Source organism: Limanda limanda, chromosome 12 (assembly GCF_963576545.1).
Source record: "Limanda limanda chromosome 12, fLimLim1.1, whole genome shotgun sequence".
Classification (NCBI taxonomy): Eukaryota; Metazoa; Chordata; class Actinopteri; order Pleuronectiformes; family Pleuronectidae; genus Limanda; species Limanda limanda.
The window spans coordinates 24975844-24989366 of record NC_083647.1 but is presented as its reverse complement, the minus strand read 5'-3'; the positions used below and the strand labels follow the sequence as shown (position 1 = coordinate 24989366).

General features: G+C 42.7%; 1 protein-coding gene across 1 annotated transcript; it reads left to right on the top strand.

Annotated features, from left to right (window-relative positions):
- The first annotated feature begins 8740 nt into the window (after window positions 1-8740).
- Window positions 8741-10145, top strand: LOC133015262 (zinc-binding protein A33-like). The gene has a single exon (XM_061082425.1). It carries the CDS (start codon window positions 8741-8743, stop codon window positions 10121-10123), a length of 1383 nt encoding a protein of 460 aa, XP_060938408.1. The 3' UTR covers window positions 10124-10145.
- Window positions 10146-13523: the final 3378 nt, after the last annotated feature.

The window sequence follows — 13523 nt, the reverse complement described above, 5'->3', positions numbered from 1 at the left end:
ATTATAATACTGATTAAAATGATTGTTAAAAGTTATATCAACTGTTTATTGGCTCTCCCAAGGAGTTTATGTTTTTAGTCCTGTTGGTTTATTTGTGTGTTTGCTCGTCTGTAACATTATAAAAACAATGGAACAAGTTTTTACCTATTTTCCAGGGAATAATTCATATGTGTTGATGGAAACAAATATTCAGGCATATTTGGGATTCGTGAGGGAATGAAAATTTGGGTTTTGAATCCAAATTAAAACTCAGATCTAGCTGATTTAAATATGATTTTAGATTAGATTCTTTGATGTTATCACGACTGTAATAACTTGAGATAATGTGGATTCAGTCGGGAATCAATAGTTTTATCAGTGTTTTTTTTCTGTTCTGAGTGTTATTTGCTTTGTCTGTTTATCATTCTTCTACAGTGGACATTATGATTTCATGACATGCATAGTTTTTTTGGCTTATTTCTGACGCCTGATTGAATTTGAGAGGACTGTGCTCCGCTGAGAGTCTTTCTAGTTTGAAGCTCTTCCCTGAACTCACCTCTTGACTTGTCTGCAGAACGCTGACGACTCGCCCGAGAAACAAACCAGTTTGCTGCCCATTGTGAAACGTGTTTGGCGTGTTCCCATACGATCCACTTTTAGTAATCAGAGCTAAATTTGGATGCATTCATGGCGCATCCTTATCCAACACTTGTCTAACCGCACCTCGTTTCGCCTCCAGCGCCGCCGCCGTTCTTCTGATGAATGTCAGCTCTTTGCCAAGCGTCTATTTTCCACTCTTCCACCTTCAGGACACAGAGGTGAAACATGCAGCCTGTGCAGGGAAGGTGAAGCCAAGGCGTCAGCACGGGGGAAAACAATGAGAAGGTTGTGATTCTGGGGTTTTCGAGTTAATTTGCGATGTACAAATTCCTCTGGAACCACAGTGGAGGTATTTCAGTATAAACCTAAATGCCCCTGTGTGCAGCAGCAGCAGCAGTTGCGTGGTGTTGATGGAAAAAAGTTTTATGTCCCAATAAAAGCCGGTTTACTGCCGACTAACAGGGTGTGTATTTATATCTATAAAAATACAAAAAACAGAGGGAGGACTCAGAGCATGTTTTGTAATCCACAGAAATGTGCACATGTGTGAATTAGGATCTTCATATAAAGTCCACTGTGCAGAGCTGAGGGTATTTGTGAATTTTACAATCCAGCAACGGAGATTTGCTGGTGAATTTGAGCTTAAAATAATTCTGTCAGCTCTCAGTGTCACGAACAGTTCGTCCAAAGAAGCTAAAGAACGAAACCAGCTTCTTGTCATTAGGAGCCGAAACTGAGACGAAGCTCCGAGCCTCTGTCTCCACCCATCATTTCAAAGTGGACAATCAAAGACTTTCATGTCCCCGGTTTGTTTTTCCTCTCCCTTCGGTTTTATTCTGAAAGGAGGCGTGACGGAGCGCCGCTGACCAGGTTCTGTGGGGTAACGGGCTGAGGTTGTTCCAGCCGGGCTCCGCGGGGACGACCGGGACACAAACAGGCCTAAACTGGTCTCGGCAAATAACCGCCCTGTGGTGGAGATGCCCACGGTGCAGCTGCCGTTCCCCGAAATGGGAGCGTTGAAAAAACCCTGCTTTGGTTCTTGCGTGAAAGTATATAGCTGTTATTCAGGATGGTAACCATGTGTTTTCTATGTGAGCATGTGTGTGTGCGATGGGTTATTTGGGCAGCGTGTTATTCTGGTTTGCTGAGCTATAACTGGACAGTAATTCAGAGAGCTCCTTACGGTAACCTCCGACCAAAACACTGGCACGACTTTACTGGATCCAACGCCACTGCTGCTGCCGCCCTGCTGCAGAATTAGAAAGGACCAGTCTGCTCGCCGGGTTGATGCCAAACAGATTCAGTGTCATAAACAGGGCAGCTGCATGGAGAAGTCAAAAAAAAAAAAAAATCTCCTTGTCATCAAGAGATTTCAGAGGTCAGAACTTTACTGAAGTCGTCTGCAGCTTGAAAAATCGATGCACTAGCACCAAGACTGACATTTTCCAAAAAATCTAAATATTCTTCAAGGTCTGAAATTGAGATGGAAGTGATTTGGTCTCGAGTTGATTGTTTTTCTTCCATCATGAAATAATGAAGCAGCTGAAACAGGATCGTGTGAAGCACCAGCACCTGTTGAGTTTAGATAAAACTCAACAAGCATAAAAAAATCTACAAAATAGTACATAAAGCATTAACTACTCAAAAGGCAAGAATGAGTGTTATAATACGGGAAATATATTTAAGTGTGTATTTACAGACGTCAGTATTTATGATTGAAAATCAACATTTACTCTACATTATCTCACCTCAATATTAACAGCTATGTACCACTTCAGATTGTCCAAAACATTTCCTTGTTCTCTCATATTCATACAGACGACACTGGTCTTCAAATAAATAACAGGCTATCTACATTTAATTTTAAAATACAATATTATAAAGTTAGAGGGGAAAGCAGCATTGAAGTCAGCAAGCGTTCTTTTTTTATTCCCTCAAGAGATGTAGACCTTGAGCTTCTGTTTGATGGCACCAAACATGTATCTCGATGGAATACTGTAAATGAGGCAGTGGACTCTGTGAGTGATGTCATTGAGTCCAACTGGTTTTAAAATGTTCATTTCCCAAAATTGGCCAATGTCAAATCTCGTCACGGTTCAGATTCTGGTTCATTGGATGTGTAAAACCAGACTGGAACTGGGAGCTTGATAAACTGTTCACTGCTCCAAGGTCGCTGCAACTTTACTTCTTCTGACTTTGCACTGAAGGACTTTCCCAGTGAGCCGATGTTTGTTTGTATTTTAGTGAAACAAGGCCGCGCTGTTCCCTGCTCAGGACATTCAGAGAGTTTAGCATCGCAAACTATCTGCATAACAGAATCTTCTGCTCAATTTAAAGTCTGTGGTGTTCTCTGGGTTTCTGCTCCTCTGTGAACGATGTGCAGCGAAGGCTTGAACGCACCACAGTCCCTGGCGGTGGTGGGACCAAAGCTTTTCCCCCGTGAACAGACAGAAATCTTGTCTGGAACATATTGAGCGTGTTTCATAAATCATGCTCATCCTGACAGGGTGAGATGTGTGTGAGGAGCTCCACGCCGCCGCGATGACATCGTCGCCCCCTGAAGAACAAGTGGGCCTGTATGACAGAGACCACCCACACACCCCCGAGCTCGAGACTGCTGAATCAATGAGATTCTGTTTCTTCTTCACGCTGTTTAACTTCACAAACATAGAAAAGGCTTCACCACAAAAATCCCAAACATGGGAAATGGGTGTTTGTTTGGGACCCGCAGTGACGTTGAATGCATCTTTAAATCAAAGTGTTTTGCAATTCTAAAACTTTGTGTTGACATTTGTTTTGTGGTCGACAGAGGGAACACAACACATTTGTGTTTTTCTCTCGGCTGAAGACGAGAGACTGAAAAGCCTCTTTTCCATTTGCTTCTCCCAGAAGCTGCAAATTGCAGCGTTTGACGCCATCAGTGTCAGACGAGCAGCACTTTTCTAAAACACCTTAAAAAGGAGGAATTTTACAGTTTGCATGAAAATAAATATTTCAGCTTCAAGCCGACACCTGTGTCTAAAGCATCCTGTGGAATTTAAAGCTGATTCTCTGCATTAATCACAGCCACGTGCACCACTCGCCCTCTTCCCTCACTTTAATACCTAATTAAGAGCATTTATGTGAAAGCAGTTAGTCACAGCTTTCCAATCAGACTCACTTTGAGTGCACGTTGCTCACGTCTGCAGATCCTCGGTGCAGTGGAGTGGAGGCTTGAGCAGAAAGATTCTCACCGAAGGTTTGGCATCGTTCTTCTGAGGATTTGTTTTTAAAGTCATAAAGCATTAAAAATATAAAGGGGCTCTGTATCGTTTCCTTAATTTACGACAGACATAAAACGGTTCCACCCTTCATCACATTTGATTTGCTTCATGTCTGCAGGCTGACGATGAGCCTTGTGCAACAACCCGTGTTGTGGTTCAGGACTTCATGGCAAGCGACACATGTCAGTAATTTCCAACGCATCAAAAACATGCTTAAAAACACGTTAAGGATGTTCACATGTTTTTCATGTGATACAAAAGGTTGTGCAGCGATTTTTTTTTAGGGAAGTTAAACAGAAAACTAATCATGTTTTAGGGTGAAGCTCAGTTCTTCATCACATACTTCACTGATCGTGTTGCTCTGCCAGACGTTACACTTCATATCTGAGTCTCGTGATTTACAACCAATTCAGTGCAAACCCAGCGAGGCAGAAAGTGTGTGTGAGGACGGGTGATGTAACATGTCTGTTCTTCATGCAGCAGACGACTGGAGCTCACACTGTCACTGGCCTGCAACTGATATTTAGACTTTGATTTACCTTCATTTTTAAGTGTAGTTTAGTTGTGTAACACTCACCCTACCTTCTGTTTGCTACACAACAATCGCTATGTGTGGAATTAGCAGACATCGTCCAGCTGGAGGTTCAATTTGTGTAAATCTCAATAACTAAGTGCGAGTTTGTCGTCCTCATTAACGCAAACGAAATCACAATGAAGTTTCTGTGTCTGTTTTGTTCATGTTTCTCACCTCATTGTCAAACCTACATTTTTGCAACAAACTTCTTCCGTCATGCAACGTGTTTCCTGGGCTGAGCTTCCGGTGCTTCCCACCTTCTGATGATTTCAGATCTAACGTCTGAAATACTCGGTAAAGCTTTGTGAATACTTCCCACTGTGTATTGTGATACGCACACGTCTCGGTCTGAGCGTGGACTCGTTGCAGTTCGTCCTTCAGCTCCTCTGATTCAACCCGAACACCAACACGGGACTGGAACCATTAACTGCTCACACCTCCGCCCTCGGCTGTGTGTTGTGTCTTTGCCTCTGAGACGTCGGTCATACAAGTAATTAAATCTCCACTCTGGGCCGGGCGTGCGAGCGAGATAGAAACCACAGTCTCTCCCTCCATCCATCCCTCCATCCATCCCTCTGTCAGCCGTCCTCTCCTCCTCTCCTCCAAACTCAACTCACAGGCTCTGGCATTCCTTCGGCCTGACTGCACCAAACTGTGCTGTATTGTAATTAATTAGTGGTCGGAAAAAAAATAGAGACTCGCCTGGCGTGGAGAAAATTATATAGTGCTCTTCCAGAGAGTAAAACTCCGAGGGAGGGAAAGAGCTCTGCTGCCGAAGAACAGGAGAAAAAAAACCATGCTAGCTTTAGTCTCTTTAAGGCCCAGATAGCAACTATAGCAGAAGCTTGTGTACGAACTTTTGACGGGACGACGCTAAGCAGAGCAAAGAACAGATTAGAAAGGAAAACTTTAGATTTCATGTTTTTTAAAATCAATGTGACCAATATTATACTTTTAGAACCAAACTGAAATACAGAGTCTGCAGAAGCTGATATATTAGTTTCTTCGTATTTATTAGACACTTTATCTAATAAAAATAATTTGTTGGGTGTGATAGTAAGAATATGCGCCAAATATTATACATTTTTGACTGCTGGAATGACGCCTTCTTCCTGAATCAGTGTTTGTGAAACTTCCCCTTCGTTCCTGCGTCTTTCTAAGCAGGACAACCGATTGAAATTCAGTGCGAGTGCCGTGCACCTGTTTCCTCTTATGCATTTATCCATTTCATATTGAGCCGATCATGACTGGCTGATAGTTTTTATTCGAGTCGCCCAGTGAAATCAGCAGTTAGGAGGAAGAGTAGCATTGCTTTTGAGTTTCGTGTGCCAACACTTGAATAGGCGGAGGATTCCCTGTTCCAAAACAGATTAGAGCTATGAAAACCAGAGATGTCAACACGCAGAAGTGATCTTTGAGTCACTGGTATCGATCCACACCAGACTCCCGAAGGTAGATCAACAAACACGTGGTGATTTATAGCTCAACAGTTTCCTTTGAAATGAATTCACACCCCCCCCTGTCGCAGTCATTTTCTCCCCAGGAACTAATAACCAGCGCCGGCAGGTAGAACCCTACAGAGATGAGCTGGAGACGAGCACAGTGATACGGGCGAATGTGGGTCGAACCACTATTACTATTTGAAATTGATCCATTTCCTTTACCTGGGATTCCTCCGCCTCCTTTGGCACCAGAGAGCTGATTAGATTCGCCCGGGAAAGTGCTTCATCCACGCAGCCCAGGCAGACTCATTTATAAGACTCGCCCGAGATGATGAAGAAAAGTTTGGTGCAAAACTTCAGTTATTGCATGACTTTGGGTTTTGTTGTTGTAAAAGCCAAAATCAAGACATTTGAAATATGAACTGACACCAAAGTTGTTAATAGAAGGTGGCAGGTAATAAAGGTATATTCATTACCTTCAATCATTATTCTATCATTTTGAACAACTAACACCAAACAGCATTAGCATTCATTTAAACAGAGGTTTTTCTTCAATTGATCTAATATTCATTCTCCTTCTGCCTCATGTTTGGTCTCCACCATGCTGATAGTAGCTGTGTTGTAGCCAATGCCTGCTGGAGGTTGAGGAAATTCTCCCATTGACCCATTCACTTCAACAGTTTTACCTCAGTGTTACTATTCAAATAGTGGTCGTTGCTGGTTTGTCACAATAACAAAGATGGACTACGTGTTTCCACTTCCTCCCGCTGTACATAGATGAGGCAGAAGACGACCCTGGAGACGATGCTGCCATTTTTGCGTTTGTATTGATTTGGAGTTGGCACAGTAGTAATGCTTGAACCTGTTTCTATAATGAAATACTAGAATATACGACAGTGTGACAAGAACTACCTAAAATGGCCGACGCCACCTTTGAGAAATATTAGTTTGACGTGTAATACATGCATATTTGAACAATATTTTATTCAAATGTCCACAATTAACCTCTTAAGATGCGGGTGAATTTCGCCTAAAACGCCTGTTTGAGGACAGCCAAATTAAATTGAAAGCTGTTCTTGAACCATTTAGAGTACATGCATGATCTTGGTCACTTTTGAAAGGTAACATTCTGAACTTTCCCTGGTTCAGAATGTTACCGGAACACAGTGAAGTAGAAGGTTTTTTTATTTTCGCCTGAATATTTTTGGTAAACAGATGCCTGCTGATGACTCTAGCTGGGACTTATGAGCTGGAAAACACAATGGGACCCTAGCATGAAGCCTTGACTAGCCCAAGTTCAAATTTGATAACAATATCACAGAAAATTAATATTTGACAGATTTTTTCCTAAGGACGTCTCTAGGCGTTTTCCACAAAGACCATTTGGAGACTCCAAAGGACCCTTTGTAACCATGGTAACCAACCAGGCTAAAAAGGCTAATTTTACATTCAAAATCATACTTTTATGTAAAGGAGACAAAACCGGTCGTATTGTTTACAATGTATACAAATAAACATCTTTCATATATTTTAGCAACATGTATCAGTCACGACGGGGACGAAACACTGACGCACGATGCTCTAGGACCAGCTGGACACTATTGCGCAGTGATTTGCATGGTGTCTCCGTATTTTTTCCCGTGGACCAGCACATCTGCATGTTGGAAATTTCATTGGCTAAACGATACGCTAGTCATCAGAACAATCGGTTGCAATTGGCTCAGCCTTTACACGTCAGAAGAGGGGAAGGCTCACCCGTCAACAGGGTGTCTCGTTGGCTATTGTAGGCTGTGGACAGCTCCGATGGGGTCAAGTGAGCTGGCAGTCTAAAGTTCAGAGTCTAGCCGCCATTTTGATAGCAAGAGACCGGCTGTGTTTACATGCGAACAGAAGTTATGAGGGAAAATACATCAAAGTTTACACGTAGCTGCTGGGTGCTCTGTGATTACGCAACAGCAGACTGTGATGTAATAGTGTTTTTGGACTAAATATGTTACTGGATTGGACCATCTGGACCTTTGGCAATGTAATAAGTTGGAATGTTACTGATCTGTGGATTAATATGATGCTTCTTAGGTGAGTGATGTCCATTTTGTAAATCTTTTGCTGATGTTGTCGGTCTGACTGAGACGTTGATTGTACCAGCTGTGGTGATTGGATCTTGAAATGGTTTACATCAGTCGAATCACAAGAATCTGAGCTTTCGACAAATATGTTGCATTATTACCTAGCTGTACGTCGTAGTTCTGTATATAACAGTGTTTGACGGTCAGATGGCCCACCCGTCGGCCGCCCGCGATCCGATGCAGCGCAGGAGGTGTACAAAAAGTAAATACTTCACACTGACCCAGGTCATACTTCAATATATACCATTATAGAAATACATGAATGTAATGAAACGAATGTATTAAGTGTAAAGACAGTAAAGATATGTACAGTGAATGCATTTCACATGAACTGTTGATATTGCACAGGCAAATGAATCAGGCAGTTAAGAGTTAAAGTGTTAGAGTTCAGTCCATAAGGGAGGTGCAGAGTTTTTACTGACAGCAGGTTTTACAGGTTTAATCATCCAGCATCTCAAGCTCCTCCCTCTCCTGACACACCTGAGAAACCAGTAAACATCTGTTCCTCCCGGAAGAGACGCAGGCTGAAAACCAGACGATCACATTCACCTTCCAAAACAAACTGAACCAAACCAGACCAGACGTCCTGAGTGAGTCCAGCTACAGGAGAGAAGAGTCAAACTACAACCTGCCGACGCTCCACACACTGACCGTGAGTTTAACAAACACCTCGACTCAGAGGGGAAGTGAACCTCAGTGAAGTTCATGGAGCTGTGACTGACTGACTGTCTGTTTTCAGCTTCACCTGGAGACTCAATGGCTTCCAGATCAGAAGAGGATCTCTGCTGTCCCGTCTGCCATGATGTCTTCAGAGATCCTGTTCTTCTGTCATGTAGCCACAGCTTTTGTAAAGACTGTGTGGAGAGCTGGTGGAAAGACAAAGAAGAAAAATTGTGTCCACTTTGTAAGAGAAGATCTTCAAAGATGGAACCACCTTGTAACCTGGTGTTGAAGAACCTGTGTGAGGCCTTCATCCTGGAGAGAGATCAAAGCTCTTCACCTGCTCTCTGCAGTCTGCACTCAAAGAAACTCAGACTCTTCTGTCTGGACCATCAGCAGCCAGTGTGTCTCGTCTGCAGAGATTCAGAAAAACACACCGACCACAGATTCAGACCCATCGATGAAGCTGCACAACAACACAAGAAGCAGCTTCAGGAAACTCTGGAGCCCTTGAAGAAGAAGTTACAGAGTTTTGAACGTGTTAAAGTAGAGATTGAACAAACAGCAGAACACATTAAGGTCCAGGCCGGACTCACAGAGACGCAGATCAAGGAGCAGTTTAAAAAGCTTCATCAGTTTCTGGAGGAGGAAGAGGAGGCCAGGATGGCTGCACTGAGGGAGGAAGAGGAGCAGAAGAGTCGGATGATGAAGGAGAACATTGAGGCTCTGAGCAGAGACATAACGGCTCTTTCAGACACGATCAGAACCACAGAGGACGAGCTGAGAGCTGAAGACGTCTCGTTCCTGCTCAACTACAAGGCTGCAGTGGAACGAGTCCAGCAGCGCCACCTGCTGGATGATCCACAGCTGGCCTCAGGAGCTCTGATAGACCAGGCCAAACATCTGGGCAACCTGAGCTTCAACATCTGGAACAAGATGAAGGACGTGGCCTCCTACAGTCCTGTGGTTCTGGACCCAAATTCTGCTCATCCAGCACTCGTCCTGTCTGAAGATCTGACCAGTTTGAGAGTAGGAGAGAAACAGAAGCTTCCTGACAATCCAGAGAGGTTTGATCGATACGCCTCAGTCCTGGGATCTGAGGGTTTTAACTCAGGGACTCACAGCTGGGACGTCCTGGTTGGAGACAGTACATGCTGGTCATGGGGTGTAAGAGCAGAGACTGAACAGAGGAAGGGAAACATACTGTCTGGATCATGGAGAATAGGGTTAAAAGAAGGTAAATACTCAGCAGTGTCACCATCAGCATCATCTGTTCTCTCTGTGCAGAAGATCCAGAGGATCAGAGTGAAACTGGACTGGAACAGAGGAGAACTGTCGTTCTATGATCTTGATACTAACAAACACATTCACACCTTCAAGCACACTTTCACTCAGAAGATGTTTCCATACTTTAACACTGCAGATCACTTGAAGCTGTTACCTGTGAAAGTCTCTGTGACGCTGGATCAGAGCAGTTAGAGATAAAGATTTTATTCATCATGTTTATTTCTTCAAGAGAAATCTGCTGAATCTAAATGTTAAACTCGTTATTCTAAAGCTTTGTTTATTTCTCCTTTTACTTCTCACTCATTTTTATGTCGATTTCCACTTGTGTAAAATGATTTGATTATTTTCTGATCTTTATCTTTGGTTTGTTTTTTTATTTTCATGGAAAATGTTTTCTATCATTTAGATTTTGTGTGGATCCATGAAGTCGAACAAACTGATGAAGATCCACATAAAAACACATTTATCAAAAACAGCTGATCATTGTTCACATTCAACAAACTTTATTAAAACTCACACATGAGACATGATTCATGTTCAATCACACAGTCTGTTCACATATGAAATAATCCAACATATATGATCATTTGTCTGTTTGATGTGATGAAGCCAAAATGATTCTGTCTGTAAAATTGTTTATTCAACAGTAGCCTAGTGATGTGATTTTAATATTGTGATAAAAATAATAAAAACTATGAAACAGAAACAGAGTTCTGACCTTTTTAGTTTGAAATGTTAATATTACATTATCTGTCATTAAGTAGGATTTAAATGATCACATGATTAAATGTCCACGCTCCGAAAGTGCAAAATTGAAAATTAGGAAACAATTACAATTGGAATTCAATATTTTTGTGTATTTTGCGAAGTGTAATCGCACCACATGCATTAATCATTGATTAAGAAATAGATTTTAAAAGTCAGAGCCTGTTGATGCAGATGTGTGAACGCAGCCTTTCCACTCCCCACAGCTTGTTGTTATTCAGGATCAACCAGTCGCTTCCATACGTGTCAAGATTAGCACGCTCCCGTGAGCCGGCCAATTCCGGTTCACGGTACATGACCTGCCCAAGTGAATCAGCCAATCCTGAACGAGAGTCTGAGCGATGGGCGCAGCAGCTGGAGTCTGACATTTATGCTTGTGTGTGTTTGTGTGTGTCTGTTTTGCTTCCTGTGTGCGTTTTGTGTAAGTGAATTTATTTCTGAGCTTTTATTTCACAGGTTAATTTCCACCACAGAAGAAGAACTTAATATATGATTGACAGCTCTAAGTTAGTGAGTTAGAGTTGTTGGTTCTATCTCACGTCCTGATAACTCTTAAGAGTCGGGTGGGATTCGCCTAAAACGTCTGTCTGAGGAATACCCAAAGTAAATTGAACATGCATGGTCTTGGTCTCTTTTGAAAGGTAACATTCTGAACCAGGGGGCTTCAAGATGTTTCGGCTTCACTTTTGGGGTGCTGTTATTTTGTCCTTCAGTTAAAACCCCCGAAAAGTACTCTATAATTCTTTATGAGATGACGACGCTCGATCGGAGGATAAACAACTAAAGAATCATTAATCCAAACTTTCCAGTTGCCTGATTGCCACCGGTTACTTTCCTTCAAAGGTCACAGAAGGTCGAGTGTATCTGGGAGTGTCGAGTGTGGAGAGAGCACAAGAGAAACCCTGTTACCGAGCAACCTGAATACAGACCATTCAACCTGAGTCACACAGGTATTTATTCACTCCTTTATTTATCCAGTTTAATTTGAGAGGCTGAAACCTCGTCCCAGCTCTTGTAAAGATGCTGAGTTATGATTAAGTTATGACAAGCTCCGACTCCTTGTGGGGTCAAAGCTGCCTATTCTCCATATGAGCGTATGAGGGCTATAAGCTCAGCAGCACAGATTCCACCACAGGCCACACACACAAAGTTATATTTATCCCTCCATGTCTCCAGCTAGTTTTCCTTTCGTCGCGAGGTCTCAGAGGCTCTTTTCAAAGTGCCTGTAAAAGGTCCCAGTGTAGCTCCAACAACACACGGCTGCTCTGTGCTCTGAAAGTCCTCCGTCTCCTTTGAGCCTCCTCCTGTCACAAACTGCTTTTCTGTTTTACGTTCAAATATATCATTTCCTGTATGTGCAAATATACCTGGCAATTAAAATAATTCTGATTCTGATGAAACCCTCCAAACATTTCTTTTTATTCATTTAATCACGTAAGCTTTTGCTACCTGCTCTGCTCCTTTATGTTGAATGGGGAAATTTTATGTATATATGTATATATACATATATATGTGTGTGTGGGAACTGTTCCTAAGTTCTATATCTTATTATGTTGTTATTTGGCACTGAATTAAACTCATATATTTTAGTTTATTCATTTTTTGCCATGGATCTTGTGAAACACTTTGTAACCTTGTTTAAATAAGTGCTATACAGATCAAGTACTTATATATAAATAGCATTAATTCAATAACAAGAATATTCTTTTTTGGTCCGATGAGATCACGTACAAAGTCGATGAAAAGACGCAAATAGATGCACATTTTGCAAAAGGAGAAGAACGGGTTTCTTTGAATCAAAGAGGTGCGAGTCCCATGAGAATTTCACAAGTCTGGACTTCAATGCATTGAATTATTGATGCACACTGGGTCAGATTTGAAACCCTTTTTCAATGATACAGAAATTCCCCAAATAAGCAAAATGCCTGAAAATCTGGAGAGATAATGAGGAAGGAAGGAGTGAAGCTGCTGAGTGACAGAGGAGTGGGTCGGCCTCGCCCTGTGAGTCGTGCTCTGGTTCTGGAGGAAGGTGTTTGTGTTGAGCTCAGAGCCTTTTCTCTCCAGACGTGATTAATGCGGTGCCCTGGTGCCACGTCGGACTGATAACTGATCTTCTGCCTCCCGTCAAAGTCTCGGCCGCGGGAAGAACTGAGACGCTAGAAAGAAAAAAAGCAAAGAGGGAATCTGGGTTTTCACACAAACACTTGCAGGTATGTGCGGCTGGCTTCTGTCCACGCAGACACACACGTATACACACACACAAAGACATACATGTTCATGTACACATGCGTGAATAAGTGCAATGACAGAATAAACACAACACAGGCACAATGTGGATACACATGTAGACACACACAGGCTCAGGGCTCCTTGTCTTTCTCTCTGCGCAAACACACACACACACACACACACACACACACACACACACTGTGAAAGTCATGGCTTTCATTTTCCATTGTGCGACGGGTGACCCTAAATATTTACACTGCTTGGCAGAGGCAGTGCCGGGGGATTTGGGTCTCGGTGAGCAGTGAGCTCCCATTACGCAGACAGGGCTCCAGTAGTAGCTGTGAATATGTCATGTGTTTACACACTGTACCAGCCGAGTGGAGTTAACCACAGTTCACAGCGTCGGCCTCGTTGTCACTCACACACGACTACACCCTGACTTTCACAGACTCATCTCTGGTTGTGTAAACACATGTGGTGCGTGTGTGCGGTGCCAGCGAGTAGAGTCGCACCCGGTCTTTCCAGTCCGGAGACGAACCGTGTTGAAAAGTATTTAAATCCCTCCTGGCGTCGTCTTAGATCTCGATTCAAAGCTCAT